Source organism: Charadrius vociferus, unplaced genomic scaffold, assembly GCF_000708025.1.
Source record: "Charadrius vociferus isolate BGI_N301 unplaced genomic scaffold, ASM70802v2 scaffold19, whole genome shotgun sequence".
Lineage (NCBI taxonomy): Eukaryota > Metazoa > Chordata > Aves > Charadriiformes > Charadriidae > Charadrius > Charadrius vociferus.
The window spans coordinates 2,253,141-2,280,446 of record NW_009650173.1 but is presented as its reverse complement, the minus strand read 5'-3'; the positions used below and the strand labels follow the sequence as shown (position 1 = coordinate 2,280,446).

The following is a 27,306-nucleotide window of genomic DNA, read 5'->3' as shown; positions in this document are numbered from 1 at the left end:
TAGTTTGACAACAATAACATAAAGTAGAAATAATCCCTCTGCGAAAGTATTACACAAGTCCTGCGTGTATCTTTGTTGAAGTTTATTGTGGTTATAGTTTTATCTGAAATGAGTATGTTAGTTTTGTAATCTTGGAAGACTCGTTTGCACTCTGATCTTCTAGTTACAAGGAGAAAAGAAACAAGAAATCCATGAGAGCTGGTCAGAAGCCTAAGTAGTTGTGCTCCTTTTTTTTTTATTTTTATTTTTTTTTTAAATATTGGATTTGATTCTCTACAGCTGCTATTTTGGGTTGGCTTTGGGTCAGGTGAAGCTAACTGCAGCTAGAGGAATGCTCTGATTAATGCTGACTCTATTCCTGGGACGCCAGCAAAGGATCTCCACAACATAGCCTTACGCGGTATCCCCATCATCCTCACTGGTTATTGTTCTGTTTTAGGGCTGCAACAGGGCAGTTCTGTTTCCTAATGCTTGGAACAGAGTTTTGAACATAATATTTCTTCATTTTAATTTGACTAAGTGTTCATAAAATTTACCTTTTTTTCATCTCCTTGTTTCATGCTTCCAAATTTAAACTTTATTTAGACCATAAACTAACCCAGATTTCATTGAAAACCAAGTTGTGTCTTTTAGCTACTGCCTGAATGTAACGAAAAAACCCCAACACACAAGTTAATGTGTTTGGATTGTTCAGCATAGAGTCTGACCTCAGTAAATTTACTCTAGATTTAGGTCTAACTTGATTACATTATGCATCAAGGTGAGCCAAACGTCCTGTTTCTTTGAAAGCAGAATTTTCCATCTTGCCCAGAATCCTAATACATCATTTCAAATGTTGTGAAAGGAGCTGTGTAGACTGAACACAAAGCACGAAGACTAAAGTTAGGCCGTTTGTCATGCAAGGCACAGAATGACTCATTGCTTTTGCACAAAACATCAGGAGAAGTTCCTTTACACAATTTACTCATGCTGATGTCCCTAATGCTGCGACTAATTTGTATGCTCTGATGCTTATGCCAGGCACTCTCTTGGGCAAGAGCCAGCTGGTGCACTTTGAATCTTTATGTGCCAAGGTGAAAAAAGCATGTTCAGTCTTCAAAATAATTTCCTATTTCTGATGAGGATTGGTGGATAGTATTGGCTGCATTAAGAAACTAGAATATTTTAAGGGATTTCATAAGGTAATACTACTTAAAAAGATTTTTTTCATGCTGGAAGTTATACTAACAGCCTTCCAAACATGTAATGAAAGGGTTTTTCTCAGTCAAAATAGCTACTTTTAAAAGAAATTTATAGATGGAACCCAATGAGATTTATAGCTATGAGAATAATGACAGCTTTCTGTGCCTAATATAGTTTTTCTGTTAGAGATTATAAAAAGTAATATGTTATGTGGGAAAAGCTGGATTATCTGTCAAAAATACTAGTAATACAGTCTGAGAAAGTAGATTGAATAAATTTATCCAACTGTTTCCATAGAAATGTTAATGTTACAGTCAAGGAGAAAAATTCGTTGGAAACAAAGATTAAACTTTGGATCTTAAGTCCATTCTTAGTGAGTACTTAGACGAAAACTGTCTCAATTCGCAACAATGAATGAACAATCTATGTTCATTCATCTCTTGAGTTTCATGGATAGCTTTTATTTAATTGGCCATTTTCAATTTACAAGCATAAGCCTTCAGCATAAGCCTTATAATTCATAGAATGGTTTAGGTTGGAAAGGACCTTGAAGATCATCGAGTTCCAACCCCCCTGCCATGGGCAGGGACACCTCCCACTAGACCAGGTTGCCCAAGGCCACGTCCAGCCTGGCCTTGAACACCTCCAGGGATGGGGCCTCAACAGCCTCTCTGGGCAACCTGTTCCAGTGCCTTACCGCCCTCAAAGTGAAACACTTCTTCCTAATGTTTAATCTAAACCTGCCCTCTTCCAGTTTATATCCATTCCCCCTCGTCCTATCACTACAAGCCCTAGTAAAAAGTCCTTCCCCAGCTCTCCTGTAGGCCGCCTTTAGGTACTGGAAGGCCGCAGTAAGATCTCCTCGGAGCTTTCTCTTCTCCAGGCTGAACAGCCCCAGCTCTCTCAGCCCCTCCGCGTAGGAGAGGTGCTCCAGCCCTCAGATCATCCTTGCGGCTCTCCTCTGGACACGCTCCAGCAGGTCCATGTCTTTCTTATGAACATGTTACAACATTAAGTTAACTGAGAGTGGTTCAAACTCAAGGAAAAAAAATAATATTTTACATTTACTAAATGCTTTCAAGTTGCTATCCGTCTCTGTCAATACACATCTTCTATTTTCATATATATTGAATAAAGTAAAGAAGAAATTGTTGTTTTGTTAAGCTTTCCATAGACGGTCCATCAGGCAGAAAAGGCTGTTTAGTGTAAAAGCTGACAATGTAGTGCTTTATCTTTAAAGCACTTCAGGTTCTCCTCACATTGAACTGCTTTCTTCCTCCTTTTGTTTGAATTGTACCTTAGAATAGACCCTAGTGCCTGCCCTACAATAGGTGTAATATAGCTCTTAGGTTTGTTTAGACTGAAGAGCAACATGCAGTACAGTATGACTATAAGATTCTTGATAGCAAAAATGTTTGGGACACTTTAATGGTTAAGACTCTCATACAGGATTCTCTCACTACCTTGTTTTTCCTTTTGATCATCCAACACAGCCTTTTTTGCAATGAACACACTATTCAAATTGTTTCTTTTAAAGAAGAGAAGGAGAGTTGGACAGAATTTAAATTTTTTTTCTTAGAACATCTCACAGACAAATATTTGGTTTTTGTTGTTTTGTGTTGGTGTTTGTTTGTTTGTGGTTGGTTGTTTTTTTTTTTTTTCATTTTGTGGAAGCTGATTTATAAATCCTTTATTTTTTCCTCTCCTTTTGCTAATATACATAGAGGGCTTGATCAGTCTGGCATCATACTTCTTTGTAGAACTGGAAGGGTCCTTTCCCTACCCCCCATGATTCCAACTACCTTGTGTCTGGGATGAAAAACGAGCAGGTAAATGGACACATAGAGGCATGTAGGAGGAGAGGCATATAATTTGTGCTGATACTGCTTTCACAGAACTTGACATCGTGTCATCTAACACGTTTCATCTTTACTTGATAAAGTCTGTTCTCAGGTAATGATTACAGAAGTAAAATTGATTTCCAATCACAGCATTGTAGGTTATCTATGTAAAGGCTGTGCTAGACGTTACAAGAACATATAGTGATAATCTACAAGCGTATTTCAGCAATGCCTTTCTTCAATAGATTTGCACTCTTGCCTCCAGTGTCCAAAGTGTGGCTTGTTATCAGGCAACTCCAGTCTTCTGGTGCAGTGCTGAAGACGACAAATCTTTCCGAGAGCCCAACAGTGCTTGGTGGTGCTATACAGCTTTGAATCATAGTCTGCATCAAGATTGATTACAGACACTTCATAAAAAGTCTCAGTTCTGATTCTAAGCACAGACTCTGAAGGAAATACTGTGTCCGTTAGTCAAAGAAATTGATTATGTGAAGCATGTCTTCGAGGTAGGGTTTTTTTTTAACTGACTTTGTACATCATTAGTTTTCCATTCCATATAATACACTCTGTTTGAGATTAATCCCTAAAGGCCAAAAATTATTACCATTATGTAGACCCAAGTTTCATTTTATAATGGGAAAGTTTTGTCAAGAAGAAGATAGTTTTGCAACATTCTGGAAGTTAGACTCCATATTAGCTCTTCCAAAGAAGAAAACTGCCTCAAAAATGCTTATCTTGTGAACTTTGGGGTTTTTGTTTGTTTAGTGGGGTTTTTTTGTTGTTGTTTGTTTGTTTGTTTGTTTGTTTTTTTTAACCTCAGTTGTTCCAGTAGAACAGAGCTGTTTCAGTGGGTGGAAAATGATGATGTGTCCACAGAATAAGAAAGGGTGCTGGAGATTCTAGCCAGTGGTTTAAACTAAGGAACTGGACATATGCCAGGAGAGGATTTATGTAACCTCATCTCCTTTTGTACTTGATACTAATTCCTTTCTTTGTGTTGTGTAGCATTTTGACTTTTTTTTTCTTTTAAATACTGATATAAATTTAATGATAGAGAGGACAACTGCCCAATTTCATTTATTTGACTAACAGTTTGTAGAAACCAGAAACAGATAGCAAGCTCTATCACTCAGCATGAAATGTTCCAATTCTGAGAAAAGAAAACCACTCATTCATCTGTTTAACAACTAAGCAGTCATCCAGTCTTGCTTTTTAGGAACACCCAAAACTTGTCTTCAACCTTGCCAATGTTTGAAATATGCAAAGAATGCAAGACTGACCCTGGAGCTGGTAAATTCTCCCTTTTAATATGCTTACTTCAATGTTTGTAGATTTATCCAGATTGAGCCAAATTCTACTTTCTGTGACACTTGTTCAAATCCGGGTTAACTCCAAGATTCTTGTGCAGGATTTACACTAGTTTCCCTGAAGGAATAAATTGGTCCAATAATCATAGAAAAAACGCCACCGCACATCAAAACCTAAATAGAACATTAAGACTTAATGGCGTTATGTGTGTGGATTCAAAAGAATTAGTCACATAGAGAACCACCCTCTGAGACCTTGGATTCATTGGCCAAGTGTTTATTTTAGTTTTTAGGATTTTTGTCCAACATGTAGTTAATTTTCTGACCCATTCCAGAAAAAGTAAGGCTTCCCATTACAGATAACCTGGGGTTTAGAAGCTATAATTTTGCAAATGCTACATTTAAATCTGCATGCCTTTTTCCTGCCAATTCTTTTCTTCATGCCTATGTGGTCTGACTTGATTCCAGAAGAAAAATCAGGATTGTATTATTTTCAGAGATTACATATCCCCCCCCAAGTTGGCCAGGATACTATTGCTTTCTCCTGTGTTATGTGTGAGTGCAATAATATTATCCACAACCCTAAAATATCGTGTCATTTGGAATCCTCTTGTATAAGTAGTGAACCCTTTCTGTATCACCCTTAAGAACGTTTTATAAAGAATTAAACCTCAATGGCTATGGAAAAAACCCCAGCTTTTTAACAAATATATTTGAGATGGGTTTATAGTTATCTGAAGTCCTAGAATCTGGATAATTCTTCTGAGTTTTATAAAAAAATCTAAAAATAACCTTTTCTTTAATCCTCTTAGATCAATTGGCATTTGAGCTTTTCCAACTAGTTTAGGAGTTCTTTACCGTGTTCTGTCAACATTAGGAGTCTTTATTAAGAAAGCTTCTACCTAATTTTTCTTCAAAGAAACTCTATTTGGAGGACCTTATCCTTTTACGGTCAGGTTTTCCCAGTAACCGCTTATTGCATAAGTCTTCTTGCTTTGATGGTTAGTGATGCAGGAAATGCTAATGTAGCCTTGAGGTTCAACCACTTCCTGTTCTTCCAGGATTATATTCTAAAATGCAATCAGAACTTTTTAATTATTTCTTTATAGCCATCTGTATTTTCTTGAGAAAAATCATAACTTGCTAGGTTGCATTAATTGGGTAGTCTATAGAAATGCAAAATATGTCTGCATTTCTGTGTTCATTTGTTGCTACAGGAAAGGGGCACGGATGTACTCCAACCTAATGACTATCTAGAATTCAAACAAATATTTCAGGTTCTGGTTTTGCAGTAGCCAGAAATTTGACTTGTAATAACTACTCACAGTTGTTCACAACTCCTTCCTTAAGTATTAGTTGTTGGATTTGGTTTTGGTGTTCCTTGTGATTCCATTCATTATTGGGGGGGAAAAAACAGGATTGACTCACCTGGAGGAAAGAATTTACTTAACATCCAAATGCATCGCAGATGGGTCTACAATGATGACTGTTGGAGGAATGATATTTAGGGATATGAAAACAGCTAAGTTCTTGTTAACTGAAAATAGAAACTCCATACTTTGAAAACACGATTTCATTTCAGTTGGACTTCTCAAGAAACATTCATTGATGAAGTGTGTGTCAAACAAGCTAAAATAGATTTGGAAAAATCAACGTATGTGAAGGTTCATTGATCATTATCGAATAGCTTTTATTTGGTAAATGATAAAGTATTTGCACTTACATGCAATTACGTAATCTTTCTGGACCTGAACTGAACATATTTTGAAAGCTTTTATCCAAGAATGTGAGTTATGATACTACAGCAGATATGAAAAGAGAATATGGAGCTAGTGTAACTTATACAGTAATTTGCAATATTTCTGTTTTTGTAGAAAAGCTGTCCTTTTCAAGAACTTTCAGAACCTCCTAAGACCCCTTTCAATGGGAATCATCCTGCTTTTATATAATATACAGTAGTATTTTATTTTGTATGAGATGGTATAAAGTTACATATTCTTCACTCAAAGCTTCCACCAAAATTAGGTTTTGATTGAGAATGAGTTACTGGGAGATATGGATAAAAGGTCAATTGATATGGTCCTGAATAATTGAGACAACCGTTTTGAGAGATAAGTAAACAGTTTTATTTCTTTATTTTACTGTTGCAGGAATAAGGCAGATGGAATAAATACAGTTGCTGGCCAAGACAAAATCGTAGATTAGGGAGTTCTTGATGCTGGAGTTAAATGCATTAAATTATATCAAGTGGAAGTAGAAACCGTGCAGTGCCAGTTTAAGCCTACACTAGATCCCATGCTTCCCAATGCTTCACGTTAATTAAAATCTAGCAAAGCAGTAGCTGTACACATTGTGTTTAGTTACACAGATTCTACGAAGCATTAAAAAAGTTGAAGAATATTAATGACTTTAGATGTAAAACTCATTAACCATTGCCCTATTGACCAGCTAAGTAGAGTTGCTCAGCACTCCTCTGGGCCAGTGCGCCTTTATTCTGCCATGAAAAAACAGAAATGTTTGACTCAGCTAAAAATGTTTGGGAATGCTGGCAGTATCATTGGGGCAGACGATGTGGATGCCTGCTCACTAAAGCATATCTGGTCATATAGATGTTGCCACTTTTTCAGAATGTAAAATAGTATTTTTTTTGTCAAAGTACTTACGTTTACTGCCAGAAAACTTTTTTTTATTGTAATCTAATAAAAGGGGGTGTGTTATTATAACGAGAATTCTGAAAAAGTTCCTTCAGAATTGAGTCTTGTTATAAATCCATACATGCAGCTTCTTTCTCAAAGTGGTAGTTTGTAATTCATGGCCTGAATCTTGATCCAATGTAGTATGAATTGCGGCTTCATTGAATGAAAGTGGACCACTGACTAAATTTGAAGAGAAATTTTGCAATATCACAGCAATGCCTGTTTCCAAATAAAACTTGACAGCTTCTGACAAATTTTCTTTGAGATCTGAATAACATAAGGCTTAAAGTACAATCCATGAAGTACGTATATAGTGAGAAAGCTATTTTGTCACAGACACCTTTGAATAAAATCCTTAGAACAACGCCAGTTCCAAATCAGCCTCTCTGGTTTTGTGCTGACTTATACCTCTTAAACCATTCTGTTAAACATCAATCAATCAAAAAAGCAAAAATGTGTGCACATTGGATTAAATAATGGTCTCTGAATTATAGATGATTGATTCACGTATTACCTCTTTTGACCTGGAGATTCTTTTGATACCTTAAGAATAATACTGTTTAAATAAAGGTCAGTTTAAAAAGCAGACAAAAAGTAAACAAACTGAAACCCCTTCTCCTCTAGAATGTTCCATCTGTCCTAACCAGTTGTCATAATATTAAAAAAAATTGAAATTTGCATCTTTTATTATTTTCAGTTAATTAACATTTCCAGGAAGTTCGACTAATCAGGATCTACAAAAACGGTGATTTTCAGCCATGCTCAGAAAGGACTAACTTCTGTTCACCTACAACTGAATTATTCTTCTGTCTTTATTTTGTGGGCTTTTTGTTTTTATTTCAGTGAGTGATCTGCATGTTATAAATAAATTTACCAAAGTAGTGCTGAGCTAAGCCGAGAGTATTATAAACAATCCTACTGAAGAAAAACATGAACTGACAAAACGTATTCGAGACGCTCTGGCTATGTATGCCCTTATCTTTTCATATTCTTCTCTTTATATTCCCTTAGATCATAGATGAAGAAGAAACACAGTTCATGAGTAATTGTCCTGTTGCTGTTACTGAGAGCACACCTAGGAGGAGGACGCGCATTCAAGTGTTTTGGACGGCTCCTCCTACGGGTACAGGCTGTGTAATCCTGAAGTAAGTATTTTAAGGCATATTAAACTAACCATTAAAGTTCAGTTAATAATAAATCTAACATTTATTAGATTGAGAACTAGTGGAGTTCTTGGATGCTTTTATCCCTTTTGACGCATTTGACCAAGGATAGTTCTACTTGTGCAGTTAAACATTAGCAACTTAAAGCCCAAGTACTCAAAAGTTATTCCAGGCCTTCAGTAACCATCGAATTGGTAACCTTAATTGAACTTGGCAAGCTCTCAGCCATTTCTTTCACCTAAAAATACTGAATCTTTAAGATCAAAATTACATCCATCTGGTTGAGATTTGGGTAAAAAACATGACTTTAGTTGAGATGAATAATACGAACGTTCTGTAGAGTCAGGATTTTCTAAATGGACCTTTATCAGTAAAAACAGATCTATTTGTTTAGAGGTGAATGCTTTCATTTTAGCGCTGGTGATCGTTTAGTGATGTTTTTCTATTATTTCTGCAGTCTGTTTCTAAAGCATGTGTTCTCATGCTTTTTAAGCAACAGACAAAGGTAACATTATGTAGGTGCACTTTGCTTCAGGGCTGCTCGTTTGTCTGTTAGAAACCTTGTCACTTCTTACTTTGAAGAGTATAGGAGGAAACTGCCAGAGAAACATTGTCCTGTCTCTTAAGATTTTGCTTGTCATATTTAATAGGACAGATTGGTCAAATATGCGTGGACGATTGGGATTTCTTTGCTTGCTTTGAATCTATATCTGGGATAAGCCTTTGCAATTGCTAAAATGTGCCCTGCAGTGGACTAAAGAATTTCAGAATCTTATCAGTACTAGGAATGCCTTTAGAGAAACAAAACACCTCTAGGCTTTTAAGGAGATGCTGGCACAAAGGTGGTGCCTGAAGGTAGTTCAGGCCAATCCAGGAGAATGTGTTAATAAACTTGCAACCGATTACTGAACGGGCTGCAAAACTGCCCCCAGCAAAACTCTGGTCCATGGCTGCTCTCCTCTCACCCTGTGCTTCACTTCCTCCTTCTTTTGCTGATTGGCACAAGAGATAAACACCCTCCTCTTCCGAATCTGTGAGGGCGATCTAGCTTCAACCCTGACACTGGCTGTGGAACAGTCTCCAGTCTTTGGCAGTGCGCTTCTACCTGCTGCCTCTCAATATCAGTAAAATAATTTTGTTTAAGATCATCTGTTTTAATGTGCACTGAAGCGATTCAAGAATACACTTACGGTCTTTTCTTAAGCTCAAGACAGACAAATGTACATTGGACTGCAGCAAAACTGTGAAGCTTGCTCCTTGCTGGATGGCCAGACAGGTTGTGCGTTAAAGTTTATGTAAGGAATTTTTCAAGAAGCAATCGACGATTCTTTCAGTGTTACTGAGCTGTTTATCAGTAAAGCTATTTGCTTTTCCCTGCCTCCCTCTTACTTGCATAACAAATATTGTTTGAGGTGTTTACTACTTCAGTACTGTAATAATAAGGTGATGATGTTTTATACATCCTTTTAAAGAGACAAGATTTAAACTTTAATCCGATAATGATATGCAACAGCACAAGCTGATGGATTTTTTTTTCCCATTACTGTCCTAAATAGAATTACCATTACAAAAAAAAAAAAAAAAAGAACCAAGACAGATACTTTTCTCACTAAAATTTAAACATCTTGTCTTGTCAGCAAAGGTATGTACCAGCAACTGCAGGAAACTTGATAAATGTTTCTTCTCTCTGGTCTCTGCTGGTCAAATCATGCTGGATATTCAACACACTATGATTTTTACAATGTGAACTACTCACATTATTGCAGGAAACTGAAGAGACACTCCAAAAATGTAAAACAGTCAGAACCGCAGTTCTGATGTTATACACACAAAAGTACAAAATTGTTGCTGCCTAAAAGACTGGACAGAGTAAATCAGTGGTGTAGAACCTTCTCAGACTACTGGATGTCCATCAGTAGTGCCAACAAAACAATGAAGTGCCAATATAGAGTTAGATTAGCTGACTGGTACCAGTTACTGTAATCTCTTTGGGATAGCCAAAAGAAAGTCTTAGGAATTGAAGTTCACTTGGAAAGGAAAAATTTTTGGTGCTGTGACCACCTATTTACCGTGTGTTGTAGGTGTGTTAGGTATGTATGGGCTGTTGAAAGTGAAAAGAAGTTTTTAGGTACTTTCCAGTACAAATTATGTGAAAAATACAAGCTTGCTCTCGATGGTTGCTTTATTGACCTCAGAGGGTAAGTAACTGCTCCATTCCCAAGGGCAGTTCAAAGAAAGAATGAAACAGTCACCATTATTACCAGTTGCTGATGCCAGAAATTAACATCATAATGTCGCATTTGTTTGCACTGTGGTGCAGTCTTCCATGACGCCATACATAGCAATCACTGATGTGGTTTTGGCATTAACAACATTTACATTTTTTCTTTTGTATGTAAAGCTTTAACCGCATCTGAATTAGAGTTTACAGTCAGCATTCTTTGTAAACTTTCTTTATGGTCAGCTTCAATAGAACAGCATAGAAATGTTGGGTGCAATTTTCAAAATTATTCTGTGATTTGTGAGAGCTTTAATGACATAATAAAAAGTCTAAAAGCAGTTATTATTATAAGTATTTAAATCTAAACTGATCATCGAAAAATTCTGAAACCTTGAACTTTAGAGGACACAAAAGCTCTCTATATTTTTCTGTTTTCTGTGTTTGCCAGAGTGCAAATAGTTTTTTGTTATCAATAGGTATCTGTTTCAGTCCTTGGACACTATCTGGTCATTTTCTTTTAGAATTTCCAAAACAGAATAGCAGCATTTTGGAGCCTGTTCTGAATCATAAGGATATACTTCTTCCTTTTCACTGTGTCCTGGTCTACTAACTTCAGTATATAGAAAAGTTAAATGTAGTTACAAGTCAAACATAGCTGATCCATAAAAACTTATTACCATTTTAGTGCCAAATATTGGGGGTTTTTAGATTTATAATGGTGTAATTAAGTATAGAGACTTCCACGAACCTTTCATTGGACTAGTACTGAGGTTTGGGAACTGTTGGGGTTTTTTTTTTTTTTTGGTGTGGTTTGTGAAGTCTGATACTTTTGATAGAAACACTAGCATTTGGCTAGTAGTCTTCTCAGTGCTTTCTAGGCATAGTGCATGAGATCAGTTCGGTTGCTACAAACATAAAATGACACAGACAAATGGTAATCCATATTTCCAGGGTTCAGTAAAGGATGCTAAATCTTTTCGCATGCACACATACATGTGTAATGCTAGCTTTCTGTGTGACTGCAAAATACAAAATTTAGGGGAGTAAACATATATTTAAATTCAACTTATCACTACTTTGCTTTCTAAAACAGCTCTTTCTGTGCGAAAAGTTAGAATTGGCGAGGGGAGGGGAAGAGGGAAATGAATTAACATATGATGTTGCACTGTAATTGCTTAGAGCAATTCACCTATCCTCTTCATTCCCACTAAGTGATGACAGTGAAATAGCCTAAAGATTCAAATCCTTCCAGTCTCTTTATTGAAACTGCCAGTGTACTGAATATACTTCTGGGATGCAAACAATACTGAGGCTCTATTTGTCCAAATGCTTAAGCCCATGCTTGAGTCTGTGAAGACACCAGACAGAAGACTTTGCTTAGATGTTACACTGCCTGAGACACCCTCAAGATTTAAGCCCTCTTTCCACTTACCAGATATATGCTAGAAACACTGGGCAGCTAAATCCAGTTCTAGGAAGGTACACAGACTCTGGCATACCAGCTCTTAAAATGATTTCTGCAGATGGATGAAATGGAGAAACAACATATCACTATGGGGACGGCCCCAGACACTGTAAGACAATTTTAAGCACCTTGATTTTTAGGATAATCTAATGGGAATGGAATGTGTTGTCAGCTGTCAAGTTGTGTAGTCAGCCTCATCTCGGCACTAGGTGCTTGAATAGAAAGTTTTGCTATGTGGAACAATGTTGTTATAGAAAGATAAGTGAACAGAATGCATTTGAATCTTAGCAATAAGGCTTCACTTGGCTGCCCTAGCATCTGTGCTAGCTTCAGAAGCTACCCACATACCAGCACAAGCAGGAAAGTGCTTACAGCAATGTCTGTCTTGCTTCTGTGGTTAAAGATATCTATCTGGACCATTCTAAGCTGTCATGCTGTGTGCAGGCTACTTGTTTTCATGTTCACAATGCAACGTTTAGTCTTTCTGTCCCTATTTACTTTCCCTTTTTCCTGGTAATTGATGGGACACTAAGGTGCCATGTGGCAATTTGGGAGGACCAGGTAATTTCCTCCGTCTTCTGATAAAAGTTTGTGTTCTAATACTTATTTACTAGATTTCTGGGCTCTTCAGAATGCATTTGCTTTCTAGCATCTTTGCAAACATACTGTTAAAACCTTCTTGAGAGATATTTATAAATATTTCTGCTATGTGCAAGTTATGTCAAAACTAATTATCATATAGACAATTGAGCAGTGGCAGACACCGGTGGTATTTATATTATCACATGGAAGTGGAGAATTTTTTAGGGGTTTGAACTCTGACTTAGCCAATCTGTTTTTATATTTTGTGTAAGACTGAAATTTTTTAAAATTTTTTTAAAACTTTTTCCTGCATGTAGATGGTCATGCTGTTCTGCTTTTCAGCAGAAGTTGAACAACACATGTGCGTTTTTTCATTTTTATATCTGACAGCTAATATTCAGACACTGTGCTTAATTCTGTAAAAACCCAAAAAAGCTAATGGAGATTTATCTAGTTTAGCAAGGAAAGTTTCAAATACAGATTTCAATTAGTGACTTACCCCACTGGCAAAAAAAAAGGGACTAAATCTTTATTAAAAGTTTCTTACGAGTGATAGAGAATTACCTCTTTTAGGCCACTTTTAGCCCAGATTTCTAGATTTGACTGTCTAGCTGTATTCCTCAAGAAAAAGGGTCTCAGTTCAGTACGGTACTGAACCGATAGGTAAAGGGTCTGGCCTGTGTAACTGACGGAAAATACAGAACAGAATATTTTTCTGCAAGTACTCTTAGAATCCTGTAATATAAAACAAGAGTGAAGAAAACTTTGTAAATTGTCTTAGCTTGTCACATATTCAAATTTCATGGTAGGGAGAATCTTATTAATATCCAAATTGATTAAATCTGTCAGCTGGTGTAGATCTCATGAAGAGTCAAGTATTGCTAGATGGTAATTATCTTTTCCTCTAGCATTTGGTGATTTTCACTGAGTCTGAGATTAATTGTTAATGTAGTAAATGATGGCCACATGCAGATAAGTTATATTCAATTTACCATTTAGAAAAGAAACCACAGTTCTCCGATTGGCTGATGGAATAATTGAGTTCTCAGGCAATGGATGTGACTTGTATGGTCAATGTAACAAACGTTCTTGCTGACAAATTATTTATTTCTGCTATACATATCATGCTTAAACAACCAACAGATTAAAATCTGGTATCTGTAAACAGTGTATATTACCATTACCACTTGCAGAAATCCACTGTATTTGTCATAATGTCTCTGATGTTTGCTTCTGTAAACATTTTCTGAGTGATCTCCAATTTTTGAAAAGTGTGGAACTTATTGTTTTTCTGCATATGCAATTATATTCATGTTTTTAATTACACTGGTTTTTATTTTTATGTAGTCAAAAGAGACTAGAGGAGTTTTAAAGGATTGCAGTCTTCCAAATAAAAACTATGACATATTTAGTATATCAAGTATATTGACAAAATCTTTTAGGTAGTTGTGCTATTGTAGCAAAGCTACCATACTCATGAGGACAACTTCAATACTAATCCATAAGTCTACGCCTTGGGTATAATACTCAGCTTCCCCCCTCCGTGTGGATTCTGGCAGTCCTCTTGCTCTTGAGCCTTCAAAGCTCTGAGGGCAAATGAGCTCCAACCTAGAGCTTTTTGAACATGTACTTTTTGCTTTCTTGTGACTTCAAGCATTATATTCATTCGGGTCACTTGGCATCTCACTCTGAGTAAACACTACACTGAAATGTGATGTTGGAAAGACTGAAAGAAGAACCAAATGTCACAAAACCCCGTGAGTTCTTAAGTGCATATACATACTGAAACTGTCTTGATATGCAGCCAAATCTCTTCTGTACACTCAAAACTCATGAGATCCAACCAGGGAGTCCTTGGGCCAGAAACAGAGCACAAGGCATCTGGATAACAAACCCCACAAAACACAAGAGCAGCTCTGGGGTGGGTAAATTAATATATGGCCGAGTAACACTGCATTAAGAAAAACGTTTATCAGAAATACTGAATTGAAATGATCAGAATGAAATGCATTTCAGAATTAATGTCTCTTATTAAAAGTGTTGGTATTATGATTCTCTATCACAAAAACAAGTTGCACAGATCTACTCCTACCAGAAAGAAGTTCCAGCTGTCAATGAGCTACAGAGTGGGTCTGCATCAGTCAGATGCATTGGTTTGTAGCAGATGAGCTACTGGTATGTAGTTGAAGAGCTAGAAGGAGTTCATGCCTTTAAATATCCAAAGTATAAAACCAAACAACCCTACACCCCACCCCACCCCCACCCAGCTTCTTTGAATTGGATATTAAGCTTGTTATTCAGGCTTTTCCATTTATCCTTTCAGTCTTCTCATGCATTTGTCCAGATACTTACATGTCAACAATTTTACCTGCCTGTTTATTAATAGAGTACTAATACTGGAGCAATGGAGCACAGTTATAAAGCATTTACTGAAAACTTTCTGTTATGACTAAATATAATGGCCAAGGAAAAATAGAGAACAATCTGCCTTCCTTGCCTAGAAAGAGCTTTCAGTAACAATTATACACAGTTTATGGAATAATAGAAGATAACAGTTCTCATATTATAAATAGCTATATTGGTTTTTCCCAGTAGAATTAATGACTCTTCTGCATGAAATGATCAAAATTCCTGTATTAATATTTAAAAAAAATAAACCTGTATCTTCTAGTTAACTACCACACAACAGCAGTATCTTCTGAACTTCAGTATAGCAGTATAACTTTATATTTCTTTGTGCATAGCTTAAATAAAATATTTTATGTAGAGACTTTATGTATTGCTACAAATTAATATAGCAAGCTAATATACCCCTATTCATCCTAACAGTCCTTAGAACAAATGCAATATTTGATGTTTAGAAAATGTACTAATTTTCAATACACAATTCTTTTGACGTGCTTTCATTTTTCCTGGTTCTTCACTTTTAGGAGTTGATGTAACAGAAATATGCACAGCTTTAATGGTGAGGGACATAGATTGGAAGTGGGTAGATTTGGGTCCATTCCCATCTTTCACACTGGGTTATCACATGCAGCTCAACTCATTTTTCAATGCCTGTTTTCTCAAAAACAACTAGACGTCAGTGACTTTATAAAACACTGCAAGATAGAAAATATTATATGTTAGTATTGCACTGTTCTAATTCCTTAAACATAATTTAAATGTTTTCTTCATCCAGTGTTTTTTTTTTTTTTTTCACAAAACAAATAGGACTTTGCAATGTAACTAACTTAGAGCCCTATATTTAATTTGTTAATTTACAGCCACAGAGAGTTTACCTGTATTAGGAAGGAAGACTAACCCTCTGCATTTCTGTACAGCTTCTATATGTACAGCGGCTCTAATATTAGATTGTAAAAATGCATGTTTGGATTTTAATATATACAGTAGCAGCCCCCTGGATCTACTGACTAAACACGTCTGCATTTAAAACAAAAACTAATTTCGCTTTCATTTTCTCACAGATTTAGTATTTCTTTAACTTCGCAATGGGAGCACATGAATTTGGAAAGTGTTGTAAATGGGTTTTCTTGTAATTTTGTGTTCTTCTAAATAATCTTTTTTTACAGCACAATTAATATAGTAATCCTATAAAAACTAGCTAGATTAATTCATATGCTGTTTTGTTTGCAGAGGCGTAGTGTTGCAAAGCAGCTTAGTGGTTTTGCTACTGAAAGATGGGTTTATTCCTTGAGGAGTGCAAAGCAATAGAAAAACACTGTGGGGGAAAACAAGAAAGAGTAAGTGGAAGATGATGGTCTTTCCTCTAGTGGTGGGGGGATATAGTTATGGCTTTATTATGAAAGGTAGCATTTTTAACTGCTTCACACTGTACCTTGAAAATGTGTAAAATAATTTCATATTAAAAAAAATAAATCAGTGTTACGGCACATTTTGTGGTAAATGGAAGTAACGTTCAATTACTGTCATTGGTCCATGTTGTCATTATTTTGCACAAATAGTTGTATTTTTGTAAAACAACCTGGTTTACAAAAAATAAAAAACTGTGTCCTTTGAAGTGCAGTGGGGTAGGAATGCAAGCATTGGAAAGTACAACAGTCTTCATGAGAAGACACTGATATCACTTCTCTTTTTGATCATCGCTGTGTTTTCACCAGACTTGCCAGGGAAATTCTATAATTAAGATTAATCGTTAAGGTTAACAGTTGACATGAACTCAAACACAGAACTGATCACAAGTCAACTGTATTCTCATTTAGTACTCAGCAAAGGTATATGGGGTATATAGAACTTCCATTTTTATTTCTTAACAATTATACACGCCAAACTTCTTGGTCCTTCTAGATTCTCAACACAGTTCTAAGGATACTTACTGCATGTTTAAATTGTGCACTTGGAAAAATCATATGAAGTAGCAAGTCAGGTATAGTGCTTTCTAGTAGTTCTACTTTCTTATCCCAAACTTGAAGATGAATAGGGAAGCCATAGCAAATGATGTTAGAAGGGACTTTTTAGTGAAGCCTTTTACTTTCTGACAACAGCATGACAATAGGATGAACTACGATTGAGTTGCTCCCATCTACCTCTTAAAGGTGGAGCCTTGGCAGTCCCCATAAGGAAGTGGTGCCAACACTTACCTGTCATTTCCACTGTTTTGCTAAAGTGATTCCTCTGATGCCCCTTACTCTCAGGTGCTGTAACCCTATTTTCAACCCATGCCTTCCTTCAGTCTTCTTTTCTCTAGGCTGCTCAACCCCGTCTCCTTCAATCTTTTCCCCCTTCTAGATATCTGTTCTCATTAGTCTTGTCTGAACTTTCTCCAAATGATCCATATCCTTGAATTGTGGTACCCAAAACTGGGCATTGTAATCCTACAGATGCTTTATGTGACTATACATGGTCTTAGAGAAAGGGCTTCCACTGTAGTGTTGGCTGTTTTTCTTAAGGGAGTAACATTAACTTGTGTTCAACTTCTGATCCACTAGACTTCCTTCGTCTTTCTATCAAATACTTCTCTAGTGCCTTTTTCCTTTCTGTCTTTGTGCAAGTAATTACTCTTACCTAAAACTAGGACTTTGTGTTTAACGTTATTTTTCAGAATTCCTCAGATTTATGAACTATTTTGCATTTTAAGCGACTGCAGCTTGATACTGTCTGCAGTCAGTAACTTGTTCTCTATTCCATCATTCCAGTTATTAATGAAAATATTGATGTATGCATAACTGAACCTGAAACTCTTCAGTGAGTTCCAGCTGAGTTCTAAGCATATGAAAACCCAAATTCGTTTTAAACATATGAACATTGGTGTCTAAAGAATCCTACCGTCTAATTCTGATGTAATTACTATGTAAACATTTCAAATAAAATTTTGAAAAAATCTGCTAGTTAGTTTGATGTATCTGTGTATTTACAAATCTAAAAATATGTATGAAAAATCAAGAAAATATTTTTATTCAATAGTACTTTGTATTGACAAAATTTGTGCTGGAGAAGGATAAATCCTCAAAGAATTATTAAATCTATTTATACATCCTAGAGGTGAAATGCAAAAGGATTTAAGACATGTAAGGAAGGAAGTTCTCTGATGTATCTTGCACCGAAATCTGATTTTGTCTGACCTTTGCTGCCAGTAAATGGGGAAATAAAACAGTAACTCTGATTTCTTTCTGGCTAAGTCTCTAGTAGAGTCTGTATTTTCATAAATTTCAAGTAGAGGCATGAAAAAAAAAAAGACTCCATAATTTTCTTGTTGTTTGCTGTTTGTAAATTAAAATCATGGTTAATTTAGGAGCCCGACAGCTGTAGAACATTTGCCATTCAGCAGCAGCTGTCAGTAGCACTCCAGTTTATTTTACAAACAGATGTTTAATTTGACTTCAATGCCATTGTCAATTTTTGAGGGGAAACAAAAAGAGGAAAGGAATAGAAATAATCATAATAGTCATAATTTGATTTCCTTTCAAAACACAAAGAGTCACTACTGATGACATCAAAAGTGTTTTCAGTTTTTATTACTGAATGTTTTAAATCTGTTTTTTTATAACTGTATCAACTGAGATTAGGCTTTCTCAATGCATGGTAACTCATGTTAAGGAAGTGTTTTGTCTAATGTCAGGAACTTAAGGCATTATTTTAATGTTGCATGCTACATATTTAAAATACATATTTTATTTATGAATCAAAATGTCATACTATTTCTACAGTTTACAGCTAAAGAGATTTTTATCTCTATATGAAAACGAGGGCACTAGTGGGCCCACTGTCACACAAACATAATGTTGTTTACTGTAGTATAATAGTATTCTCGTTTCATACCAACAAAAGTGAAGGGAAAATTGGGTCCAGTAATGACGTATTGAGATAATGAAAAAGCTAAGTAACATAATGTGATTAATTTTTAATTTTAGTAACCAATGACTTTGTCCAGTATGTGCCCAGTGACCAGGAGGCTTTAATAAAATGTGCTGTTAGAATATCTTGGCAAGATCCTCTGTTATTCAAAACGTCTACAGACCCAGACAAGAGAGTTGCAATTAGCAGTGCATGGTCTTGATCCTGCAACAATTTGGCAATTCTTAGATGTTACAACGTCTAATTTAAATTAGTCATAAAGACAGTACATCTTACTAGTCATTTGCTCCTCTGTAATACAATTTGTTCAGATATTTTAAGACTATGTATTTCTATGACGGAATATAACTAAATTTGCAGTTAATTTTAAGACGGTATACTGGGTGTGCTGTTTTATATGAAATTATCTATATTAGCAAAATTTTTCAAGCAGGGTGAGTTCAATATTTGCTGAACTGTCCGCATGCCCACAAAAATCTAGAACAGCTCTTCATAGCATATTTTGCAGTTACAATTTCAAGCACGGCTATATTTCAATATGAAAGGCAAATGGCTGAATTATGAAACTATCAGATTCTGGTATCCTTACTTATATTGAATAGTATTTAAATCCTCATGTGGATTTAAATATGTTAATTGGAGACTTTCTAAGAGTGACATATTATATAAGGGTCTCAGAACCTGATCACGGTATTTATCTTGATTTTTTTTTTTCATATGAAGTACCACAAAATTGATTCTGATTTCTTTCCTTACAGCACCAGTTACATGCATTTTTGCAATTCTTTAGAAATTATGAAAGGAAAAAACCACCTAGAAAAGGAATTGTTCTTTGTATAAACTGACTGTGGAATTGATTCTTGATGTCTTTCTACTTATCTGGTTTGACAATTTTTTGAAGGGATTTGTGAAAGGATTGAAATACTATATTGAACCAATAATTGGGTGGGCCATTCCTTTCTTTTCCTTGCAGTAATTAGGTACCACTTTTTCTATCTATTCTACTTCATTAGATATTCATTAAGTATCTTTGCTATCTGAAGAGCAGCAGTCTGAATGCTTTTTGCACTGCTTTCCTGAAGAAATGGATTCGTTGCTCAGTCGGCTCACTGCTCCGGCGGAGTGTAGCTTAAAGCCTCGCAACGCACCAGAAAGCACACTTGATTTCTTTAATGGTTTCTTGGTTTTCATTTGCTGCAGAAAGGATAGGCTTGCAGACCTAGGGGCCTGTGTCTAGAGAAGAAATCGGCTCTGTTCATTAGGAGGGTAATGAACTTGACACTCGGTCACTGCACAGACAGTGTATGTAGCCTGGCGATATACCCTTGATATGTACCAATACCTCATTTAAGTTCTATAAATTATGTATCATAATGTTTCTTCCCATAGATTTCTCTGAAAAAGGAATATACGCTTGTTCTGTACATAGAAAAAAAAGTTGTGCTCTCTCATGCTGCAGTTGCCTTGCAGTTGTTTGCTGAAGTAAATATATGATGAAATAAGGAACTCGTATACAAAATAGAAAAATGTTTCACACTGCCGAGGTGATGCCATGTATTGAGGTACCGCCATTTCATGGTAGTTCATGAAGAAATTATCATCTTTATCAGAGTTAATGTAAGTAACAAATACTAATGAACAGGCATCTTATTTCTCTGAATAAATCATGGACAAAGCATTGTCTTCAATATAGTGAAGAAACACAAATAGTTCTTCATTCTTGCCAGTTTTATAGTAGCAGCCTGTATTTCTGCCACACAGTTCTACTCACAAAGTATGAAATATGTTCAGGCAAGTAAATAAAATAAAACTGAACTCATGAAGAGGAGACAAATTTCACAGATACTCAGATATGTGTTTTCTGAACCGTCTTTATCAGTGAGCCACTTGGCTTAGCAAGAATGAAGTTTTAAGTGCTGTCATTATTCCAGTGGCTACTTATGCATCAGAGGAAATTCAGGCCGCGATTCTCTTCTGATTAAGTGAAACTGAAGTTGGTAATTGATTTCAGTAGGTCAGTCAGTCATTTCACAATCAACAGCAGCATAAGATTGCAGGGCAAATCTAAGTTTTGAAGACCCCCATAACATCAGTGTATCTGGTAATCTTACGTTTTTAATTTTCTAAGCATGTGTTTTTTCTGTCTCTTTTTCTGTGTAAATGTTTGGTGGGTGCAAATGACCGCCTGCTATAAAAAACAGTCAGATAGGTATACCGTGTGTTTTTTGTCTTGAAGATCAGGAGATTTGTTTTCCTCCTTGCCTCAGTTTCAAAATCTAAACCAACTATTGGAAAAGTTTAAATTGCATGACTTGGGGCGTCAATCTCAAAAACATTATTGATTCACATCCACTGCTTGTCTCTACAATGTCTGATCCCTTGCTGTATTTCCTCTTGGATCTCTAATCGCACTTGGTGTATCTCAATTACCCACGTTAAAACATCTCCCTCTTGGAATTTCTAATGAAGTTAAGAATCTAATTAACTCCACTTTTGTTCCAAATAAAACTTGGTCAGGCCAGATTCCAGTCTATGCCTGCTTCTCAAAGCTGCTAATATGAAGGGTAATTTATCATCTTAATCCTTTCCATTACTAGTTAGTACTGTTCACAGGGCTTCTTTAATAGTTCTATTCATGTGCTTTGTTCTGATGATTGAGGGGGAGATACAGACAGTGTAGCTTTTGCTTAATCCCTGATCCTTTAAGCATAGTTGTAATCACTTCCTCCATGAAATGATGACCTTTATCTGGGTCAACAAGACTTCAGGAGCTCCACAGATGCAAAAGGCTTCTTGATGCTGTTAGTTTTTTCCCCCTCTCCCTGCTGCTTTAGAATGTTTCAGAGAAAAGGCTTCAAGCCACCTTGAGAAGGAATCAGTCACTTCCAAGAAGTTTCATTGCCCCAGCCTGTTTTTGGGAGCGAATATCTGTATGTAATCACATCCACAGTCTGACAACCTGCTGCTGCAGCAAAGAGATATGACTAGACTTTGTTCTTGCCCTTCCTATGCATATCTCGGACAATTTTTGATCCATTTCCTAACACCTGTTTCAGTACCTTTCAACATTGCTATTTCCTTAACCCTAAGAGTATTTTTCTTATTTTCCTGTAGTGTCTTTAACAGTTCTTTCTCCATTTACTTTCTTGGTCCTTTCATTTCTGCTGTGTTTGAGTAACAGCCATTAGTGTTTACTTCATCTGTCCCAGGTCGTCTGCTGCTTTAGATGCTGACGCTACCTTATCAACCTCTTCAGCTTCCTGATTCTTATTCCTTTGAGCCTTTAGATGCCTAATTCACAACTGATCCCCATGGCAATTCCTGTGCATAGAAATCTCTTCTGTACCAATCCTTATTCAAAAATAGCTCTGTCACCCGGCCTTTACCTTCTTCCAACCTAGTCTATCCAATATCGTGGTCCCTTCACACAACAATCTCAATCAGGTAAAGTCGAAACAGACCCAGCCTTTTGTTGTCTTTAAACTTCAAGCTTTACTGTGGTCTATTTGCTGGGCTGACCTGTGTAGAGTGTTCCTCGTGTGTGGTCCCATTCAGGTTCAGGGCATGCATGCCCTGGGCACCATTTTCATCAATATACTTTGAAATTCCACTGGTGAACCAAAGGTGATTTGCGCTGTATTTTTCTATTGAAATCCTTCACATTTTTCCTCAATCCCATGTGTAGGTGTTGTTTGTAAATGATTGGGCATTTACCTTCTGTTCCCATATTGATTAAGGCACAATAAAGAGATAAGGTTACTGAGAGTTTCTGAGGCTTATCTGTGGTTTGCTAATGTCCGCAGAGCAATAGAAGTATTGGAAGCTCTGTGCTTCCTGTCAATGATCCTGGCAGAGTATACTTTAAAGGAGATATCTTATTTGCATCATGATAGGGGCAGTATATGTGAATATTTAATTTTTGTATTGTCCAAGCAGCTGCTAAGCATTGCCAAACGTAGACTGAAAAGCACAGCTTCTGTATTGATATTTTTATGTAAGGTTACTGGGGCCAGGGTGTTTTTTTGATCCGTTGTAGCAAAAGTGCTACCAGTGCTACTGGTGTGGCAGCTAATCAGACACAAGAAGGTTATATTGAATTTGGCATTTTTAGGACAGAAGCAGGAAGAGCAAAAAATGCCATTGCATTCTCCCAAAATCTACGTACCAAAGTTTTGCAACAATATTTGCTACAAATCCTTACTGCAACTAATTTTTGCAACCAAAACAATTGTGTGATCTATCCCTAATGATGTAGAATAATTTCATGGATTAATTTGATCATTTGTTGATAATTACGTGTTGCATGAGCCAGGGTGGTCTTTCAGCTATTTCTTAAATACAGTTTGAATGCGCCACCTTCTCGTATTCTGTCCCTTCAGAATGAGGAAAGAGGAAAAGTGACAGATCTCAACCCTTTTATCTTTATCGGTCCTTTCTCTTCTTTCATTTCTCTGCACTCATACCTCTCAGCATAAACAACCAGTGTCTTCTGGCATTAGCTGTCTGAACGTTCAGTAGGCTGCAGTCTCAGCTGTCAGTGAAAGCTCTTAGAAACACCCAGGTAAAAGAGATTCAGTTGTTACAGGCATTATTCTTGAAAGCTGAAATGTGTGTCAGCTGCACTAAGGAAATGGCAAGTCTCTCTTTCTGATGGTTCCACTTCCAGGGGATTTGTGGTGTCAGACTTAACCTCAAGTACTAAAATCATCTACTAAAAGTGCTGCATCAAAATTAAACTTCCCTGGGCAAATACATTAATAATATTAAGGTGTCTTTTAAGAAGTGGTATTAAGCTTTTTAATATCAAATCAAGTTAGCTTAGTTTCAGGGAGTGTTAATTTGTTCTGTTAATTGTGATGCTTTAACCTTTAGGTTCTGGTCGACTGAAATGAGGTGAAGATTTTTCTGGATTTGAAAACATCAAATAATTTATTCCAATTTGGATTCCTGCTAATGAATGCTCAGTAATCAGTATTTTACAAGTGGGTGTACCTGGTTAGGATGTTGTTCTTGACATACAATTTTTGTCTGTACAAGCAAATAACTTACCCATTAAGATATAACTTCAATATATTGCTAGTTGACACCTCTTCCAAAACAATACCTCCAGAATGACAGTTCTGATAATATTTTTGGTTTTATTTACAAATTCTTTTAGTTCCTTCATGAATCCCCTAAGAATATTAAAGATTCAGAACATTTTTTCTGAAGTTTTGGGGATTTTTTTCAAGTTTCATTTATTGGGCATTCATGCTGATGTTCAACTTTTACTTATTTTGCTTTTTTAATACAATAAGGGGAGGGAGGGGAATATGTGTAGGATGTAAAGATTAAAAGCAATATTTTAAAAGGGCAAATATGCCTTTTACTGGCACAGCTGTCCATACTTGCTGTGCGATAATGGCAAAATTAACAGAGGTCAAGTCATGACAGCAAGGAACTTGAGGACTGGTGAAGAGTAACACATGTGGGAGGGTTTGAAATGTGACCTTTGCACATGTGGTTTATTTTCTGCTCATTATTTTCTTGCTTCTCTTCAACATCCAGAGGAATCAAGTCTTTGGGTTCCCTGTGCAAGTGGTTGAGTGTTGTAGAGGTTGCACAGGCCATTTAAGCAGAAATAAAACAATGCTTGGTAAGTTTTATTTGGGGATGGGGGGGGTGTTTATTTTTTATTTTTCAGTTTGATTTTAGGATTTGTTAGTTAATACACAAGTGCTTCACATCAGATCTTATCACAAGTTAGCTCAATGAATATTGCTACCAAGTAGCATGATTTAGGGCTCATTAGTTTGATAAAAGCTGTACTCGCACCTTTGATAGATTGTTTCCGTCTACTATACAAAAACAGTACTTAGAATAAAAAACCAAATATATCCTCCAATGGTCCTATCCAATCTTTTCTGACTTTTCTTTACAGTATAATTTATAATGCTTGGTTTTGAAATTCAAGGAGATGGTACTTGCTACAAAAAAATGGTGGCTAGTGAAATACTTGGTGAAGATACAGCCCACAAATAGCAATGGGCTTTAAGCAATGTGAAATTTTCTCAAGAGTCCTGGACAAACTCATTCTTTCATCTTTTTTTGCCTTTGGTGGGTTTGAGGTTGTTTTTTTTCGCAAGTAATAGGTGTATCGTACATGTCAGAAATGATTTTGTCGGTATGAGTTTTTATCCTGAAGATTTTAGATTTAATATTTATGTCTTGTGGGCATTCAAGCAAAGAACAGAGAGATTTTCTGAGGACAAATACAAGATAGCAGCATATATAATTGTGTTTTCCCTTAGAGCTTTTTGTTGTATTATATATGATGGCCAAATCAGTCCTGAAGTCAGTGAGCTCCCATGTGTTCGTGTGATGGTAGACCTGAGCATGATATGAAGGATACCCAAAAGGATTTTGAAGCTAGAGCAAATTTGTAAGACAAGTTTAGATTACTTTGCTCTTGCTGTGGGTTTTCTCTCAATTATATTTTCTGACAGTATGGGTGAAATGTTGAAAAATAAAACTGAAGAAGGATATTCTGGCATATATGTATGCACTAAATTTTTCAGAATTGCGCAGCCTTTATTGTTTTTCATCTGACTAATCTATTAGAGAAAAGGCACTCGTCCTGTGCAGGGATGTAAATGTTGAATTATGGCAACATTGATAAACCTTACATTAATATTACTGTGTTTTATCAAACATCAAATATCAAGTCTGGTTGGTTTGCTGGTTGGTTAACAACATATTTTAAAAACAAACAAATGAACAAACCCAACAAAACAACAACAAAAAATACACCATCTGTGTTAGCTCCTAAGTTAGGCATCAAGAAAGACATTATTTCATGCAAGTTTTTAATAGCGCTGACTCTTGTCAATGATGGCTGATGACAAAATTAGATTCTGGTGTAGATGGAGCTTTTTCTTCAGTGAGACTGAGCAGTTTCCTGGTTGAAAATTATTTTGAAGAATGTAGTTGTCAAATACCCTACCAGTGTAAAAATTGCTGGGCATGTAATGACTAAAGGTTTGTACATGCTTTCAGAGGAATTTCAATTTATTTTTAATACGAATCTTGTAAATATTAGAACGGAAAGTAAATGCTGTTGGTAAACTTCTGGGATTTTCCTGACCTTGTAAGTACTTGACAGAAAGATAGGGTTGGGGTTTTTTTCTAGGACAACACAGAAGGAAAGAAAATGAGAACGTCCTAAATAATGCATTAGAATTGCAAAATCCACTAGCACCAACAAAATTACAGTAGATGTAAATACGTGGTGGGTTTTTTTTTTTTACCTTAGCGCTTTCTAGTGCAAAGGTAAATGGTACATTTAGAAATTCTTTCTCTCCAAAAGACAACAAAACCAAAAAGGCAGACAAACTGAACATTCTATTAAGTATAATTAATCTTAGTAGCTTTCTGGGGTGGGAAACAACTTACAATAATGTAATTAAATCAGTAAGGCATGGAATAAATAAAGAAAATAATTTTGATGGCTGGAAGGTCAAGACAAGGTTAACTCATAAGTAATACAGAGCAGAAAAAGCTTCTTATCTGCAATCCAGTAGTTTATGATTATTTCTCAATATCCGGGTGAAACTTAGGATATCCTCACCAGCTCTGGCAAAACCTGTTTTATTAAAATGCAACTCTAATATTGTGCTTAATGGTTTTGATGTAAGCTTAGAAAATGTCTTAGGAACAATTCTTATAGATCCTCTTCCTTTCTTCTTTTGTCACATCATTACACCCACAGAGGCAATTTAAAATAAGAGTATTTCTGTTGGTGCTAGGATTTGACAAAAAGAGTAAGGAAAATGTTCTAAAGCTGTTTCTGTGGAAGAAAGAAAGAAAAATGTCCAAACCAACTCTGTTTCTGGTATGGCTTGGAGCATTCCCAAGGCTGCTCTGAATTTTCATGGTTTATGACATTTCCTGTTTGTTAATATCCCAAATGCAAATTATGTGACTTTGGTAGAGCTTTTCACAGCAGAATGGTACAGTCATTGTGGAACCGTGCTGGAGAGGGACCTTCTTATTCAGGGCAGCCTTTCAGGGCAGGTCTCACTCCCCTTGTGCTCAGATGTGGTCTGACCAAACTGAGGCAGGACAGCGACTCTCACGTGCTTGTATCCAACCTACAACATTCCAGAGTAGTGTTGCAGTATTGCCAAAACAACTATTTCAGGAGCTATTAGATATTCCTTGATTTTGTTGAGAGAACTGCAAAACAGAAACAAGTAACACTTTAAAGAGTTTTTATTTTTTTAAATAAAACGAAATGCTGCTAAGTGTATATATGCCTGTAACATACAGTTTTGCTCCTCAGTTTAGTGATGGAAAAGCTTTAACACAAATCCAGAAATATCACTTTGAAGAAAATGGGGAAAAAAAACCCCAGATTTTTGGAGTCATATTTGTTTCCTTTCTCTTTTTTATTCCATGGTATGTTGACAGTCAAAGAGAGAAACAAGTCAATTAAAGATCTGCTTAACTATATTAATATGCAGGGGAAAGCAACTGGCTCTTTCCCGTCCCATAAA

At 36.2% G+C, this 27,306-nt stretch overlaps 1 protein-coding gene across 1 annotated transcript in view; it reads left to right on the top strand.

The window, feature by feature from the left end:
* SPON1 (spondin 1, extracellular matrix protein) overlaps positions 1-27,306 on the top strand; it is a 195,533-nt gene that overhangs the window by 32,573 nt on the left and 135,654 nt on the right. Inside the window, exon 3 of the mRNA XM_009892668.1 lies at positions 8,038-8,171. Coding sequence (XP_009890970.1) covers positions 8,038-8,171 — 134 coding nt within the window. The remainder of the gene's footprint in view (positions 1-8,037; positions 8,172-27,306) is intronic.